At 37.9% G+C, this 17,241-nt stretch overlaps 1 protein-coding gene and 1 long non-coding RNA gene across 7 annotated transcripts in view; one reads left to right on the forward strand and one right to left on the reverse strand.

The window, feature by feature from the left end:
* Positions 1–64: 64 nt before the first annotated feature.
* The window catches only part of LOC128877623 (matrix metalloproteinase-14), a 48,942-nt gene continuing 31,765 nt past the window's right edge, over positions 65–17,241 (reverse strand). Inside the window, exons 3-10 of one of the 4 annotated variants that reach the window (XM_054125095.1) lie at positions 11,929–12,033; positions 9,313–9,464; positions 8,558–8,860; positions 7,964–8,129; positions 7,511–7,647; positions 7,108–7,428; positions 6,728–6,809; positions 65–1,807 (exon numbers count right to left, since the gene is read on the reverse strand). In XM_054125095.1, coding sequence (XP_053981070.1) covers positions 1,662–1,807; positions 6,728–6,809; positions 7,108–7,428; positions 7,511–7,647; positions 7,964–8,129; positions 8,558–8,860; positions 9,313–9,464; positions 11,929–12,033 — 1,412 coding nt within the window. In that variant the 3' untranslated portion in view covers positions 65–1,661. Of the gene's footprint in view, positions 2,217–6,595; positions 6,810–7,107; positions 7,429–7,510; positions 7,648–7,963; positions 8,130–8,557; positions 8,861–9,312; positions 9,465–11,928; positions 12,034–17,241 lie in introns of all 4 variants that reach the window. The other 3 variants (XM_054125093.1, XM_054125094.1, XM_054125096.1) reach the window with 3 other exon arrangements.
* LOC128877632 (uncharacterized) overlaps positions 2,223–17,241 on the forward strand; it is a 160,755-nt gene continuing 145,736 nt past the window's right edge. For 2 of the 3 annotated variants that reach the window (XR_008457274.1, XR_008457273.1), the window contains exons 1-5: positions 2,223–3,145; positions 3,935–4,132; positions 4,439–4,658; positions 4,799–4,884; positions 6,606–6,840. This is a non-coding gene — a long non-coding RNA (uncharacterized LOC128877632). Of the gene's footprint in view, positions 3,146–3,934; positions 4,133–4,438; positions 4,659–4,798; positions 4,885–6,520; positions 6,841–17,241 lie in introns of those variants that run through there. The other variant, XR_008457272.1, reaches the window with a different exon arrangement.

Here is a 17,241-nt window from a genome sequence, read left to right on the forward strand (position 1 = left end):
AATGTGGCAAGTTTCAATATGAATCATTTTATTGCCCTGACAGAAGATCTAATGCAAATAAAGGCCTTGTACATTGCACCGTTTTAATGATATGCTGCATTTACGTATAAAATTTTAATTTCAAATAATGATAATACAAAAGTTTTCATGTATTGTAGATATTTTTTTTAAACAATTTATTTAACAATCATTAGAAAACTGTACAAGGCTTTTTGTGCTTCACTTATTCTTACATACTAAGTAATTTTTAAGTACTCAATTATTTATTTATAACAAACTTATGGAGACATTTCTTAGAATATAAAGAAATATACGGTAATGTCATTAATGTTTTTACAATGATATATGTATACTATGAATTTTAAATACTGTTCGCGTCTTTACTGCAGTATTCGAACGTTTTTGTAATGATTTTCCCTTTACTCTAAATTTGGATTAGTACATGAGAGAAATGCTTTGAAAGACATAATTCATAGTATACGTACATTTCATGTAGGGCATACAACATACACTATACATTATTGCTTTTAATGTCATTTTGGTTTCAAAGCATAATACAAATAATTATTTTATTTTCAAAGTAATAAAAACTATTGTTCTCGTATACTATATTAAATCTCACATTTCATAACATTGTCATTGGAAATTAATATGTACCTATCAATAATATTATTTATCATAACATTTTACTATGTAATGAAACGCACCATAGGAATGAAAAGAAGCTTATCGAATAAAATGGAGAACAGTATGTCTAAAATAAGAATTTATAAGTAAAAGATTGTCCATGTAGATGAAAGTGAAAAAAATAGTTACAGCAATTGGCTTTAACTAACAAACTGTGATAATAACAAATTGTAGATATTTATACAAAAAAGCTACATTTTATTACAACGTTTTGAAGACATTTTAAGGCACTTGTACGGAAGATAAATATTTCTCTTTTATGTAGTCACTACCATGAGTACTATAGATATATTTTTATATGAAACTCTATAATACTCATAATATTGTCAGTCGAAGAACCAATTGACCGTTTTCTTTATTCGCTATTTGTCATGTCCAACAAACCTTCATCCTCCTTTAATCATATATTCTGCATGAACGCGCAAAATAAGTGCCTTTGACGTTAACGTCTGTACAAACCATGATTTACGAATAAAGAATAAATAGGCAGTGTAAAAGGTTTGATGACACATTATTGCATGCGACTTATTACACGTAACATTATGTATAAACATATTTTACATATACTTATATACTTTACATATATACAGGATGTCTTGCAAGGTGCGTCGTATCCATCGATTAATAATGAAACTGAAAAATAGTTGCGCGAATCGCACCTCGCAAGACACGCTGCGAAACACTTAACAGCTACGATGAAGCAAAATTTCTTAAAACGATATTCACGGAATGTTGCTTCAACTGGAATGATTGTTTCACGTGAGATTAAGACAGGGCGATGCGTTCGTCGAACCCTGAAAGAATTAGTCCTCACGATTGGTGAGCATAAACTAGCACGTTGCCATTTTGGCACTGTGGTTTTTTTTTTTTATTCTTTTTCGTGCTCGGCACACGTTTGAAGCCACGCTTTTCCCTGTTTAAAAGGTCAGTTCAAATGTTCCTTTCATCGCTCAATAATCTCCACTTGAGAAGTTTTACGTGGTGGTGATTATTCTAACGACGATCATGGTCATCAAACTGAGCAAAACGTGCCACCACATCGACGACGATTTGAAAACGCTTCCCGCCGTTGAACCCGCGTCCTGATTGGAAGACGTGACTAGCTGCTCGTCCGTCTCGCCTGTCGAATCGTATAAAAGAATCGTAGGAAGGGGCCAATAAGAGCTAAGCGAATCGTCGCTGATTGGATGGTTCACTGCGTCGGTCGCGCTTGCACAGTTTCGCGCGTGAAACAACGGAGGTGACATACCGTAGGTTACAAATTGCAGTCTCGTTGTTGTTTGGAACTTATTTTACTTTGCTTTGGATCAGTTTTCCCGCTAAGGTCCGCTTCGTGAACCTGCCTCGTAAGTGTCGTCTTTTTTTTGCTTAAAAAGATTAGTTTTTCCCTTGAAAATTTGTTGTTCCATTTTGCTGCCATCTAACCCAAGATTTACAACGCAATGATTCCTCTGAACGAACAAGTTTTTCATTCTCGTTCATTCACTTTTTCCCAAACCCGCGCGATCCCGAGTGTAGAGTGTTGTCTTCTGGAAAAAGCGAGTTTTTTTCCGAGTTAATGACACCGCGATTTTCATCTGCTCGTGAAAACGTAATTCTCGTAGACCGTGTTTCGTTCGTGATCTGTCGGTTTCGATATTAAAAAATCAGAACGACTACGATCGTTTTCTTAGCGACTAAGTGCAAATTTAATCAATTTACTCCGACCTTTGTATGAAACGCCGAAATATAGAAGCTTTTCGACTAAATTTTCACTCAATTACAAAAAAAGACATTATTTTCCTGATTTTTTAATTTTGAAAATTTTCGTATAGGATAATATAATAAGTTAGCCTGTCAGTGTCTATTTTACTGCGATGTTAACAAGTTTTACTTTCAACCATCAATAATTCGACAACAATTAATTTTATGCGTTCACAACATAATTTTTATCGACATTATTTGTCGATACTTCCAATATAACCTACTGGAAATTTAAGATATTCTACTCAAATCATCGTTTTATTCATTGAAATAAATTGTATGTATCAAATAGAAATTTCGTATAATACGAAACGAATAGTATGTGTGACGTCACAGGACTTTCGGCGCGGTCAGATGAGGAGTAGGGATGTGCGCGAACTAGATGCGCGATAGACTTATCAACGCCAGTTCGTTCCGAGATGTGCAGCGTGTAAGACCTTCAGAGGTGTTCCCGCGCACGTGGGCTATTTGAATATTAGTACGGTATTCCTGTGACGTCGTTTTGTCCATACTTTCTGTCTCGTATTGAACATCGTAGACTTCAAATCAGTTATATTAGACGTGTCGATGAAGAGGAAATGACGACGACATCAAGTGTCGACAGATGAACGCTAGTGGCGCGTAAAATCAGTCAAAATTAACTGTGAAAACGTTGTTGAAACCCTTGGTGATCGAAAGAAGACCCATGTTAACATTGACAGTGCATTTCGTTTAGGTAAGTGTGGATAATTGTAATACATTATCGTACGTTAGGTCTTGAGATTTCTGTGCCATTTGATATTTTCTTTCCTTCGTATAGTTGCCAAATGTATTCAAAATTTTAACAGATTCTCGATGTGAAACGTTATCTTTTCTCCAATTCTCATCGCGAATTAGTATCGAATAAATGGATTGGTAAACTTGAAAGAAAATAAATTATTGGAAAATTCGAAACAAAAGTGTGCGTCAAAGAAAGTCAGACTTGTACGAATAATTATACTAAAAATAAAGAAGAAATGTCTAATAAGAGTCTGAATCCACGAAAGGAGCTCTTATTAAACATCTTTTGATTAGATTATACAAGACCAGCGTAACTGTCATTAGCTATTTCATGAACAACGTTAAAGATGGCGAACAAATTTTCTCTTTTTACCTTAAGATTCACAGAAGTTATGTGTATATGTATTACTTATATAAACGGTAGCCATTACATTTTTAATTAATTAAAATAAATTTAATAAACATGTTTGCCTATAAAATTCGAGAACAAGAATTTTTCTAGAATAAAATCTTGCGAATAAAATTCATGTATGTATATATTATTTCACTAAAGAAACAGAAGCCTCAGTGAATATTAAAGTATAAAAGAATAATTCTTTTTACTGTCTTTAAGTTGTTTGGAATAACATGTAACGACGCTTCGTGTGGGCAATGTATAATAATGTTGTAAGAAGAGAACCAAATTACAAGAATAGAAAATTCTCTAAAATTCGTATAAGAATAGAGGAATGTTCCAAAATTCCAGCTCCCACGCAAACCTCACCAAATAAAACCATCCGAAACAAAGAGTGGGTGCAAAGAGAGACCGGGGGAATCCAAGAGAAGTAACCAAAAAGTACGTGCACCGTGAAAATGGAAATGGGTTGGAAAGTCTCAAACAAAAGAAAGTCATCGAAGGGAGTGCGAAGAAATAAAGGAATAAACGGAACGCCTGGTGATGAAGGTTGGTTTTAATCATTTTGGTTCGAAGGATAGTCAAGGGAGGGAGAGACTGAGAGACTCTGTCCTACGGTAGATTAAGTTCCAAACAACGTAACCGTTTTCCGTACAATTTTACCATGCACCTCTTTTATTTCACACTCGCGTAGAGATACGTGCGTGTACGCGTGCGTGTTATGCACACGTTTTTCGTGCAGTAATACATCCTTCTCGCGTGTATGTGAAAATTCGTGCAATACTATCGGTGAACGTATAACTCTTTATTATGGTAGCAAAAAATGTAGCATATTTTTTTCGTTGCATTTTTAAGCGATACAGTGCTGTTAAACGAAGAGTGTTAGTCAGAGAGGGAGACATTCAATGGAGTTAATCTGTGTCACAGTGCGAATAGCGATAATCCCACCCCGTAGATGAACGTTAGGAATGGTCACATTGAGGAGCTGATCTGTTTACATTGGACGAGGACGTACGGGATACGGAACAGCCAGAAGAAGACAGAACAAGGACAGAGAGACAAGAGCACAACACAAGTAAGAAAAGAAATACGCTAGATTGCGAGATTGTTTATAGTCGAGTACAATCTCGCGAATAAGCGACACGAAACAATTAAAAGGAGGTATGTGCCGAAACACAAGGAAAGCTTAACGTTGTAATATTTACTGTTTTTCAGCAAACTGGGCCCGGCGACGGTGACTGATGGTATTTCAGGCATTAGCCCTTTCTCATGTCCGGTGTTTCGGATACAAGTATAGTATAGTAAGTATTTTTTGTTTTTATTTGTATTGGAAACGTAAAACTTCATTCGTCGCCTGGCTAGTAGATACTCTGGGGCTACGAGAAACGTGCGAATCTGATATTCGCTGGGTGACATATATGTTCAAAGACTGATTTAAACTCGGGAGTTACGGGGAGGGTGATCGCGCTTGGAATTACCTCTACGACAACTTTTGGTGTTTCCATTTAATTCTACTTTCAATTTCTGCAATATTTATTCAATAAAATAGTCGACCATTTCTATCGTCTAGTAACTATAATAATATATAAATATATGATAAATAAGAACTTTCATGGAAGTCATCCTAGGGGTAATTGATGGATCGGAATAAGCAAAATGATTCTTATGCATATTGGCAGGGATATAACTGTCTGTATTTTAGAATTGAAGTGGATAAAAATTGCTTAATATTATTACATACTTTAAATGTCGATAAAAATAACTTGATATAGATATTTTTAATTAAAATATTATAGATTCGTGCTCGACACTGTTTTGTGTTGTATTATGCACTCCCTTTTGCTTGAAAACGCGATCTTCCAATGCTAGGTCGAACGTAAAATATTTGTTTACGTTCATTAGTAACTAGTGAGCAACAATATTTGACTCGCGTTAGTATTACTGCCGTAGTGCACGATATGATCCAACGGGAAATGAACAGAAACAGAGGATTGTCGACGTATGGAAGCAACTTTACGTACTTGTTAGCAAATTAACTGAACGACACGTATGCGCCGCGATGATACTCGATCAATTTGATTTCAATTATTGCTCGGCCTTAACCCTTAGAAGCCTGATTTTTCAAATCAAATTCAAAAAAAATATCAATGTATTTATTAAGATGCAACATCTTTTATTTGAACAATTTTCACAGCTGACGTTTACTTTTTTAACTTTTGTTCAAAAGAACATTTTGCAAGGTAACATACATACAGCCAAATATTAAAAACAAACCAATTGCAAGTGTACAATTCGACTTAAAAGCCCGGTATCAAATTTGAAATTTAAGGCATTTAAGGGTTAATGTTAGCACCACCACCATATAACACCCAAATTAATCGACTACCGCGTTTATGATGTTTATATTCATCGAAGAAGTTTGTGCAGAAAACCTTTATTAACCTTGGCGTGCTAAGAATTGTTACTGTCTTTTTAACGATGTTATTCATTCTACTTTGAATTTATATTATATAATAAAATGATATTAAATCTAAATAGAACACGAGAATAGCACAAATTTCTTGGATGGACGGAAGCCCTAGTATGTAGTAGCCAGGTGTTCGAGACATCAAATACCGTATGCTCGCCATTTTTATGCATTTATTCACTTCTTTCCACTTCAGATACCTGTACAGAGGTGGAATAAGTTCAAAGTTCCAGTTATCCACTACTATAAACATCACTATGCTTTTATCCATTAATATATTCAAGTAATAACATTAAAATATAGGTCATAATAACTAGCGAGATTCAATGAAAATTTTTTTTTTCTTCTTAACAGTAGAATATAAATCTTTCTGAAACCCTTAGCCCTTTATTTCTTCTTCAAAAGAAGGAGACTAAGATGAATTGCAAGTCAAGTATTTACATTTATCACAGTTTGCTTGTACTGTTTAGATCGGAAAGAAGTGGATACTGAAACTTTTCATGGCGAGTTAAGAATCTGGTTTGACTCGAATGAAGCTTTAGTACCTGCGTCTAGGATGATGTCTCCTACGTCACCCTCCCTGTCATCATCATCATCAAAGTCACCGCCGACGGACTCTAGGATGCCAGCATACGGGAAAGAGTCGTCAGGATTTTCTCGTAGCCATTGGACATTACCTAATGTTCCCTTGTTAGCGGATCTGCACCCGAACCACCAGTAGGCTGTCGATCTCGGGAACGCTGGATCGGCAACGTCCATCTGAAAAATTCCCAATGTCGTCTGAGTAAAGGTAAGTGGGCATAAATATTTTCTCGAACCTTTCGGCTTAAAAAATTCGTCACGGAATGTGCACGCGATTTAAGAGTTGTTATCCATTTATCCTTGCAACTCACTCATTGTATGGATCACTCATGACTTGCTGTGTTTTATCTAGCTTTTAATCTATGTATATTGAACACTATCTGCAGTAACATTTACTCAGATTAATGTTAAATATGTGATTCGTCATATGTGGAATCGTGAATGTTTTATTTGTGGGGAAAGATAAAGTACTCACGGAGAATGTCCTGTCGTTGAATCGATAATAAGCGTCGCCCTTGAAGAAGTACGTGTAACCGCGATAAACGATCGACGCGTCGAGATTATCTGGGATGCCTTCCCAGTTTGAGATCAGTTTAGGATATGTGTTCTTCACCGGTGGCTTCTGCGCGGGGTCGAACCTCCAGAATTTGGTGCCCTTGTAGAAGTAGATCTTGCCGTTTCCGGTCCAAACGGTCACGGTGTCGATGTTGTCTGGAATTCCTGTGAAACCTTCACTGATTTCTTTCGGGTAATCCCCGTCCATCCTCTTGCCCACGTATCTCCAGTATTTGGAACCCTGCAAAAATTCAATTATTTATTTCATCTACACGTACATATCGCGCGACAATAAAATGGCACGTATTTTACAAGCTTCCTACCTTGAAGAAGTAAGTCTTGCCGTTTTTATAAGTGAAGGCAGCGTCTATGTTCCCTGGCAGACCTTTCCACGAGTGAGAAATGAGTTTCGGGTAGCCAACTGCTACACCGTCCGCGGTCAATCTCCAGTAACGATCACCTGAAGATAAATTAATTATTTAGAACACGGGTCGTTCAGTTCCATGAATTTGTATTATGGGTTGTCTGAAAAGTTTCTTTCTAAAAGTGCGCATTTCATGTTTTATGTTACATTAATGAATTGTGTTCACTTTGCTCTGTTATAACATCAACTTTTGAGAGATAGGATTGTTTGTTTATATGAACACAGTAACACGATACAACTGAGTCGCGAAAGAAACTTTTGTGACGACTTAATAGTACGTTATGACAACGGGGAAAGTATTCTGTTATTTATTTATCTATATTTCTTCGTGGTAATTGGAACAAATACGCACCCTTGAACGCATACATGTGCCCCTCTGCTGAATTGAACATCGTGTCGACCTTAGGGTCCGTACAGAGTTCCGAGTCTTCCTCGCTAGGCGGTGATGTAGTCGTGGTTCCGAATTTCGGCCCAGTTGGGATTCCCCCAGCATTCACTGACTTCTTTCCGTACAAAGCCTGCAGTGAACCAATGTAAATTAGTACTCGTTCCGTCAAGGTTTTTACCATTTCAAACATGAATGCTTCCGATGAATGGACCATAGAATTTTTCTTCTCAAAATTTAGTATCGTATGTCTACCTGTGCATCCTACCATGAGGCTACTGTTGTAATCGCGTAGGACTTATTTTTACACATGGATATTTCTCAACATTTCTGTAAGAATTAAATTTAGTTTCGAGACAATCGAAACCTATTAATCTAACGTTCGTCGTAGTATTTATTTTTAAAACTTTATCGAAATTCATCATTCGCAACCAGATTTATCGTCTTTAACATCTTATCTTCAAAATTATGTTATTTAGTTCCGTAGTTAAAAGCCCTGATATTCATATGTGAGTGAAGTGGCGATGAACGCGTTAAAAATTGGTATTCACGTTTGCCTACCTGAATACCCTGAACGTCGTCGTCGTCCAACCGGAAGTAGGGCTCGTAGCCGCGATAGAAGGGTGCCATAAGGGCGGTCTTGACATCGCTGTGACTCAAACCAAGGGAATGTCCAAACTCGTGGGCAGCGACTTGAAAGAGATTGGTACCGCGGTAGCTGTCGATGGTCCATTGTTCAGCGTCGTCGAAATGGGCATCGCCACCGTAAACAGGGAAGTAAGCGTGAGCCAGAGTGCCACCAGGTCCGTCGAAGGGATCTCCGTCACCGTGTTCGCCCTTCTCGAACCTAATTTCGATGTGGACCTATGGAAAACAAATGATATTTCAGAGATACGAGTAACATTATATCAACTTTTGTGTTTTAGATTTCACTGAAGCTTTTTATGTGACAAAACGTATGCAATGTGGATGTCACAGTTCACTGCAGAGACATCATACTGTTTATGCAGGGTGGACTAAGCATGTGTAACAAGTCATAAACCTATCTTGTGAGGGAATTGAAATTATTTGGTAAAATGTCGATATATTAGCGTGTGACCTGAAAGTTACACGGACTTATAGAATGTTAATATTATAAATGGAATGATGACTTGGTACATTTACTTGGCACACCGTATAGAAGCGAGCCAAGAAAGACCAGTATCGCTTTCACAAAAAAGCTTCTGTGCAAATCTTCTGTGAACTCCGTTTCTTCTCTTTTTTCCTCCCTGGAGAAAACAATTTCTGACTCGCGTTACGATTGTCACTCGACTCACCTGGCCAGATTTCTTTTGGATGAAGGTGAGATCAGTGTATTCCGACCACACTTTGAACGCTTTGTTCAGCTCGGTGTCGACTTTATGCTGCGGCAAATTTCGCGGATACTTGCTGATCTTGTACGTCAGTTTCTTCACGCGCCATCTCGATCCTGCGCAGAAACGATGACGGTGTATGAAAAAAACGGGACAAAAATATTTGCGACGTGAAAAATGCAGGACGTAGAATTTGAAACAAAGGTGATGTTTCCATAATTGATCATTTTTATGGAGAACATGTTCGTCGTTTTGCAACCTTCATTTATGTAACAATTGTTCTCGTGTGTAGCAATTATTGTTGGAGCGTTTTGTTCGTTGTGCAACTGTTTATTTTTAAACGCGTGGATCGCGGAAGATGGTACGTTTGTGCGTGTTTGAGTCGCCTCCGAAGATTATTATATGTGTTCTTGAGTGTTCTTGGGTGAGTGTTTTTAGTTTGCGTTGTTCGCACGAATTTTGTCTGTCTTGGAATTTAGATGTTTCGCTTGTGAATGCGGGTTCATTGAATTTTTTTTTGTGTTTCATGGCTTCGTTTCTGAAAAGCGCGTGCGTTCGTCGAAGCTGAAATCCTTTTGCACCCTGTTTGCTCGTCGAAACAGGCGACGAAACATTTAATGACTAACAAACCGTGTTGGTCTATAGACTCGGGTTACAAAACAATTGTGACCGAGGTCGTTCCATCTCGATCGTTCCACCAACGCTTTGACACAGGGATTCCCAAATTTGTCTGATTAGAAATGCTTTCAATGTTTTTTGTTAACCCTATGAGCACCTCCGAGCTATAGCGGAAGCCAATTAACGAGAAGATTCGCGTTCTGAAACGGGCCGTTCACTAGACGAATCGATTAACTCCACTTTTAGAAAAATCTTAAAAGTAAGTGTCAAATCACTTGGTATAACTTTTTATATTTATAATAAGTTTCCTGAATGATAAAGATCAACACCATTGAACGACAAAATTTTGTTGACCATTAAATAATAAATAATTTGTTTCAGAAGGCATTTTTCAACTTGTTGTTTTGTGGAGTTAATCAATATTGAACGGCTCAAATTTGTCTGCTAAGAATAATGGTAATTTCTGAATTTTCTAGCCAAAGTTTGGGAACCTCTGCTCTAGTGGGTCACAGTTAGGCCCCTATTTTATGCGAATAGAGCACGAGTAGGATGCACGCATGGGTGATCTCGCCGCCGCGGGTTTGTTCGCTTGAAGCCAGGAATTTCCACGCGAGGTTCAAAGTCACGGCTAGATCGATCGAAGCTCGCGATCGAATCGAGATCGCTGGGTTATTCTGCGCGGTCTGTGATTGTGCGGGCATGTGTCAAGCATCGATGATTTCGTTTCTTCCGAGAAACGCGCGTGATTAATTAGCGCGACTTCTGCGATCTGCGCGATCGCAGGTAATTAACTGGCGTGACTCGCGGCCAAAGGGTGATTTTCTATGACTCTAGACGAAGAAAGTTCGAGAGGAATTGTCTTTCAGAGATAGGTACAGGGGTTTGGATAAGTTAGATTGGATTGTTCTAGTTTATTCTAAGGTAGTGATTGAAGTTTTCGTTTGAAGTATTAAGTGTGGAAATTAATTCTGCGCCTTTCCAAGATAAACTTACCATTTATTTATGAAGAAAAACCATACAATTTTTAATCTTCCCTCAGTCACATAATCTGAGAGTGCACATATAGTTATAACACCAAATTTCAAAGTAGTTTGTGCGATTCATTACTATGTTGATACTTTAATGTAATAAAATGGTAAATATTCCTGTTTAAACATCGATCTTAGTAGGGCGATCGGAAGTGCACTTGGAACAATTTCGATGCCTAAAAAATGCATGGCGGAGTATCTGACAAATAGCTGCGATACAGATGCGCATGACCTGTTTAGGGTGACTGACTTTGCATTGACGGTAAATGAGGCAGGATGTTAAAGTAACACCTGTTAAACATTTCTTGCACCACGAAACCATTCCGTTGCGAAATTTGAACATTCCGTTCTTTTTATTGGGATTTGTTTAACGCTTCTTCGCTATTATTATTCATCGAGAAATTAATTTTCTGTATTAAATTGGAAGATTGAATATTCAAACTAACAACATTTTAATGAGCAAAATGTCATCGTAGCCCTGATTGAACATGATTAATTATTGTTATAAGCGAACTCTTTGTTAATTTACCTAACACGCGGCGTGACCATGAATTTCGAGAACGTGCAAGTCGAAGATAAGCGTTGATTAATTATTCATAGCTATTTCAATAATTATTCGTGACGGAATCGTTTCAGAATGCAACCGCAGAATTGTCGAGCCTTACGTAATTCTGATAACTGTTATTATCGTATGGAATATTAATGCGACTCCGTCTCGATGAGGTCGGATAGGAAACGATGGCGTGTCGGTTCTGATGTTAACGTCTGCGAGTATGTATCGATCGCGACCGATTAAATAATCGAATCTAACGTTTTAAAATCCGCGATCAAAATTTTAAAACGCAATTGCTTCGTCTGTTTGACGAGATTTTTATATCTTTATTTCCGTCGTACTTAGTTCATTTTATTTATTTTAATTTTTTATTTTATTTACCTTGAAGAGCGTATCGCTTCGATCTTCCAAATCCTGGACCAACTTTGTCTTTAACGCCACACCTTGGCAACGCCATGAGCTTGGATGTCTCCTCGTCAAAGTCACCTGGAAATTAAACAATTTTTTCAATAATACTCAACTATGAGAAACAATCGAATAGGGATTGCTAAATTTTATGACTCGCAGCATCCCTCCAAGGAAACGAAACAAAGTACTCTGCAAAATACTCTGTAGACGTTCTGAAATCATCAAAGCTGTAGACGCGAGTGTATCGTTCGATTTCGCGTAATCGCAAGTTCAGATCGCAGGATCCTGCCGGTATATCGATCCCTCGACCACGCTGCACGCTCTGTTTTCCATTCTCGATCCGCCGTGCACGTGTGCGTTTCCTGTGTCGCATATACATCAACGTATACGCGTATATGCATAATATGCGGAACACGATAAAACGTTAAGCCGCTCACACACTCCCAAACCAACACAAACGCGACGATACCGAACCAAGTCAAGCCAAGTCAAAAATAGGATAGAAATTGAATTTGTCAGATGTAGAAATTAGTAGTAGATTAATTAGTAGTAGTAAATTACTAGTAAAATCGAATTCTTTTCGAACCGAAAGAAACCATAGATATTGTAGATTTGCTACATGAAAACTAATGCTGATTGAGAGTCACCTCTCGAGTGCAAACGGTTAAAAATACTTGAACCGACAACAAGCTTGTTACACATAGAAGCTGCGATAATTGTTCCGCGTATGTCAGCCGATTCGATCCAAAAACTGTCGCGTTACGTTCGACGGAGTGTGCGGTCAGCTTTAGTGACCGCGTCACGTGAGAACGAGCCTCTCCGCGTTGGGATCGGTCACGCGACTGGAAGTTGTACGCTTATTAATGCCGATTTGCGTGAAAATTGTAGCGTTCGAGGAACGATCGTAAAGATCGATTCGAATACGCTTGAAACGATCGAGTTTTCCTCGTTGGAAACTTTGCTTGACATTTTGGATTTTCCGTTCCTCTAGCGCAATGCCATGCATTGCACTAAATGAAACGAAACGAAACGAAATTAAATACTGTACATAGAGTCTTCTTTACAACTCTGCGTGGCCCTGAAATGTTACGCTCATTATCTAAGCTTTCAAAATCAGATTCTGTCCACTTATCAGGCTGTGTCAATTGTGGTTTCGAAGCAACAGGTTAACACACCATCCGTTTACTGGTTACAGTATCTCTCGTAGCAGAATCGGATACGTTACGAAGATTCATTCTTTTTTAGTACGTTGTTTGTTAGATTGAAACTTTTAAAGATTTCTACAGAGTTCAAATTTTGTCTCCAACATATGAAAGATCAGGTAGTTTAACCCTCTGTGGCCCAAACTTTCTTTCTGCAGACAACTTGGAAGGCGTTTAATTTGTTATTTAAAGTTTATGGTGCATTTATTTCACAATTGAGCATGTAACTTGAAAGTTATATGAAAAGATGTATTATATTACATTATATTTCATAATTAAGCACGCAACTTGAAAGTTACGCGAGCCCACAGAGTGGCATAGAGGGTTAACGCTTGCCCTAGGATTTAATTTTGTAACCTGGGCAAATTCACGAATCTTACTCAGATTTATTTTCACTACCGTCTTGACTTTGAAATTAATTTTTCTAGTTCTTTAATGAAAATTCCTATCACCCATTTCTGTATGACGTGGCAACGAACATGTTAAATTCACGATGGAATAAAATTGGAACAAGTTAGAGCACCGTTTCATAAACAAGACGAGACTCCTATTTGATCGACGCTCGAGATGAAATTTATTACGACTCGCAAGAAAAGATTTCCTCGTATCTATTGGGACTTCGTCTAATATTTCCATAACTCGTCGTTCTTTTTTAGTACGTTCATTACGTGTCGGGTTACCGGAACCTGGCGCATAGGCGATGATATCGAGCGATACCAGGAAGCACAGGATGCGCCCGTAGCACGTGGCAGAAGATTACACTGTCAATAAACGCGTTTCATCTCGAATAATACCGTCACCGGCGGTGTACAATTTTATAGTTAGATAATTCTTCCGTTCACCTTCGCTTTTTATTGGCGACCATCGAATCGCCACTTCCGACCGTGGATGCTCAGCTCGCTTGAAAGCATTCATTCTCGTTTCGCAATCCGGCAGGGAAGCGCGATGACAGCAATTTCAGTTCAGGTGCAGACGAACACGAACAATTTTCCTTGACGCAATAGCATTTGTCACTCGTTTGTTTCTTTAATATTCGTCAGTTTCCTTTTATCTCGTTTGATATTTCATTATCGACGCAGAAACGTCGATTGTCTGAGTTAAATTCTTTTCCTTGCAGAGAAAATTTGAGTAACAAAAAGCTACTCGGGGAATTCTTATAGGGGTAGATAGGGTAGATTATATGAATTTCGGTATATTTTTAACCCTCTATGAGTCCGTGTAACTTTGATGAACATGAACTGATGCGAATCAGTCAATTTTGGTGTTTACTAAAAACTGAGATGCATGCTATTGGACCACATAAATAAATAAATGTAACAAATCTGCTAGATGATGCTGTTAGATAAAAATGTGGAAGAGGATGAATGATTCAAAGAGTCCTGTACTTGTCAAATTTTCTTATATAATGCATCCGCATGTGCACTCGATAATTGCATTATTTTTACACCAATGGAAATGCATGTTTCTTTCCATAGATTAATTTTCTTTTATATCAAAGCACTTATGGTTTTAACATTAACCAGTCGCTTTCATCTTCTTTATCTCGTTGTCTCAACAACGCCAACGATCCAACTGAAATCTTTTCTTTGTAGATCGCGACGTAACTTCTCACCTCGATTTCGTGATAATTCGAATTCAGTGGTTCTTGCGACACCGATTGCCCGTTCTGGTTCCGAGGTTCCATTTTCTACGAAAAACACGAACCGGTATTAACCAATGCGTCAGAAAAAGCGTCTTATCCTCCTGACCGAAGGAAACAATAGTTACTTCTGATCAAGATTGTCGAAACGCGATCCTCGATTGTTAATATTCCAAGGAGACTTTGAAATATTCTTCAGCTAACGAGCTACCATCTCTCGATTGTTATTTTTCAACGAATTCATTATTTTAATTGCGCTCAATTGAACCGTCTTAATTACGTTTAATAGCGTTGCGTCGTATTCGTCGATATTACACTTCGCGAAGCGAACTTTCGTATCCAAGGAAGTTCGGATCAGAGAAACGTGCCCCAGCAACAGTGTCTGCCGCGTGAGTCATTTATTTTAAGCGCCACTGATGAATCTATTGCATTTCACCGAAGTGTGAATCATCCGTCAGGCATCATCGTCGAGAATCGAAAAAAGGGTCTTACCTTCCGTTACTCTCAGGCATAAAATGCTTCCGTTCTCCATGGGGGTTCCCTATCTGCTTCACTGTTAGTTTTTATATTTCGATAATTTCGATAATTTCGACGGTCTCGTGTAGAACTAGACTAATCGCGTAGAAACAAAATTTTAGCCTCGTAGGAATTTCCAGGATTATTAGTCTGACGGTAACGTCTTAATTATTTTCATCGAGGAACATACTTTTAATAGATCAAATGGAAGTAAATCATCTGCTTAGAAAATTGTTTATTTTAAGACAGTACTCTTATTTTCACCAGTTTCTTTTAATAAGAATGTTAACATAAAGAAATCTATTTAATCCAGAAAGTCGGAGTCCCCTCTTAAATTTGACACGTTCCATAATTGGTTGATTACTAATCAGTGATTCCATATCACTGTAAAAGGATGTCCACATCCATTGTGAACGCCAACCAGTCTGGTTCCAAAAACGGCCCATTCATTTCCTCCGATAACACTCGTTCGAAGGGATTCATTTTCCTCGAATTCGCTATTGCAAAATGGTTCTTCTATCGGGCGACGAAACGTTGCTGGTCTTCGATAACGTTTTATCAGGGCCATCGGTATCGTTTCCTTGTACGATCTCTACGCACTTGGAAATCTCCGCCGGAAACAATGAGTGCTTTCGATACAAAAGACCATTGCTGCAATAGGTGCCAATAAACCGTACGTAAAGATATCACGATTTACGTGAGGACGTTTATCGAGTCATATTCCATGGAAGAGTTATTATAAAAATTGAAAGGACACAAAATTCTTTAAGTACTCCAGTGTAAATAATTGCTTACTTTAACGGTCAATTTAATAATTTATTTCTTTGTTCATTACAGCCTGGTCTCATTTGCCGAGCTCAAGGTTCGAGCCTTGACATGTGATGCTTCAACAGGTTGACTGCCAATCGCTAATACTTGTAAAAAATATGAGCCTAACACTTCGTTTCTATACAAGTGTAACTGATTTTTATTGCATTTTATCTTGCACTTGTTATTGCATCACTGCTTCTCAAAATTCACCAATTCTATGCAGATTTATTTCCTTTAACTTCTTCGGAATTGATTTGTTTGCTTCTTTAAGTGAAAAGTCCAGTTATCTATATATGGGTGACTTTCAGTAAATAATTGAAAGAAGTAATTCCAATGGCGAGACGTTAAACAAAATAAGTCTGTCTGTGTTGGAAAACTAAGTGCTACCTCAATTGTTAAATTATAAAGTTTCTAATCGTTCGAAACAAAGCTTTAGCCTCGTCGAAATTTCCACTAGTATTAGTCTGTCAGCCAACGTGTTAATAGCCTCTGGCCGCTAAACAATTCATGCTCGTCGACGCTCTCTTACCTCTCAGACTGTTTGACGATTGCTCCTCGATTTTCCCGTTGTTCATTTCTCCCATCGATATTTCTCCGTCGCGACATTGCGCGTATTTTCATGCACAAAGCAGCCTACCGGGCTTCAAGGTCCAGAAACTTAAAAATGCGCACCTTATTCGGAGCCGGTCGGACAAGTATCAGGGGAAGCTGCAAGTGTATGTTTTTCTGCACGCTCGTTGCAGCTCGGCCATTCTGGCTGTTCGTTGAAACCACTTGCGACGTCTTTTTGTCATTCTTTGTTCTATAATCGTAATTCCAAAATTTTGAAGGTTGTTGTTAAAGTGGTTGTTTTGTATATTGTGACTTTGGTGAGTTTTAATTAAGGGTTTATTTTTTATAATTCGTGCAAATCGATGCTTTGGTCAGGATTCATAGTCAGACTGTTTAATGAGGGTTTACTTTTCTAATTCATCTAACTCGTTGCTTTTGAGTAGGATTCATAGTCAGACTGTTTGATAGAGATTTCTTTTTCTAATTCATCTAACTCGTTGCTTTTGACTAGGATTCATACTCAGACTGTTTGATAGAGATTTTTTTTCGACTTCATTTAAATCACTG

Source organism: Hylaeus volcanicus, chromosome 5 (assembly GCF_026283585.1).
Source record: "Hylaeus volcanicus isolate JK05 chromosome 5, UHH_iyHylVolc1.0_haploid, whole genome shotgun sequence".
NCBI lineage: Eukaryota > Metazoa > Arthropoda > Insecta > Hymenoptera > Colletidae > Hylaeus > Hylaeus volcanicus.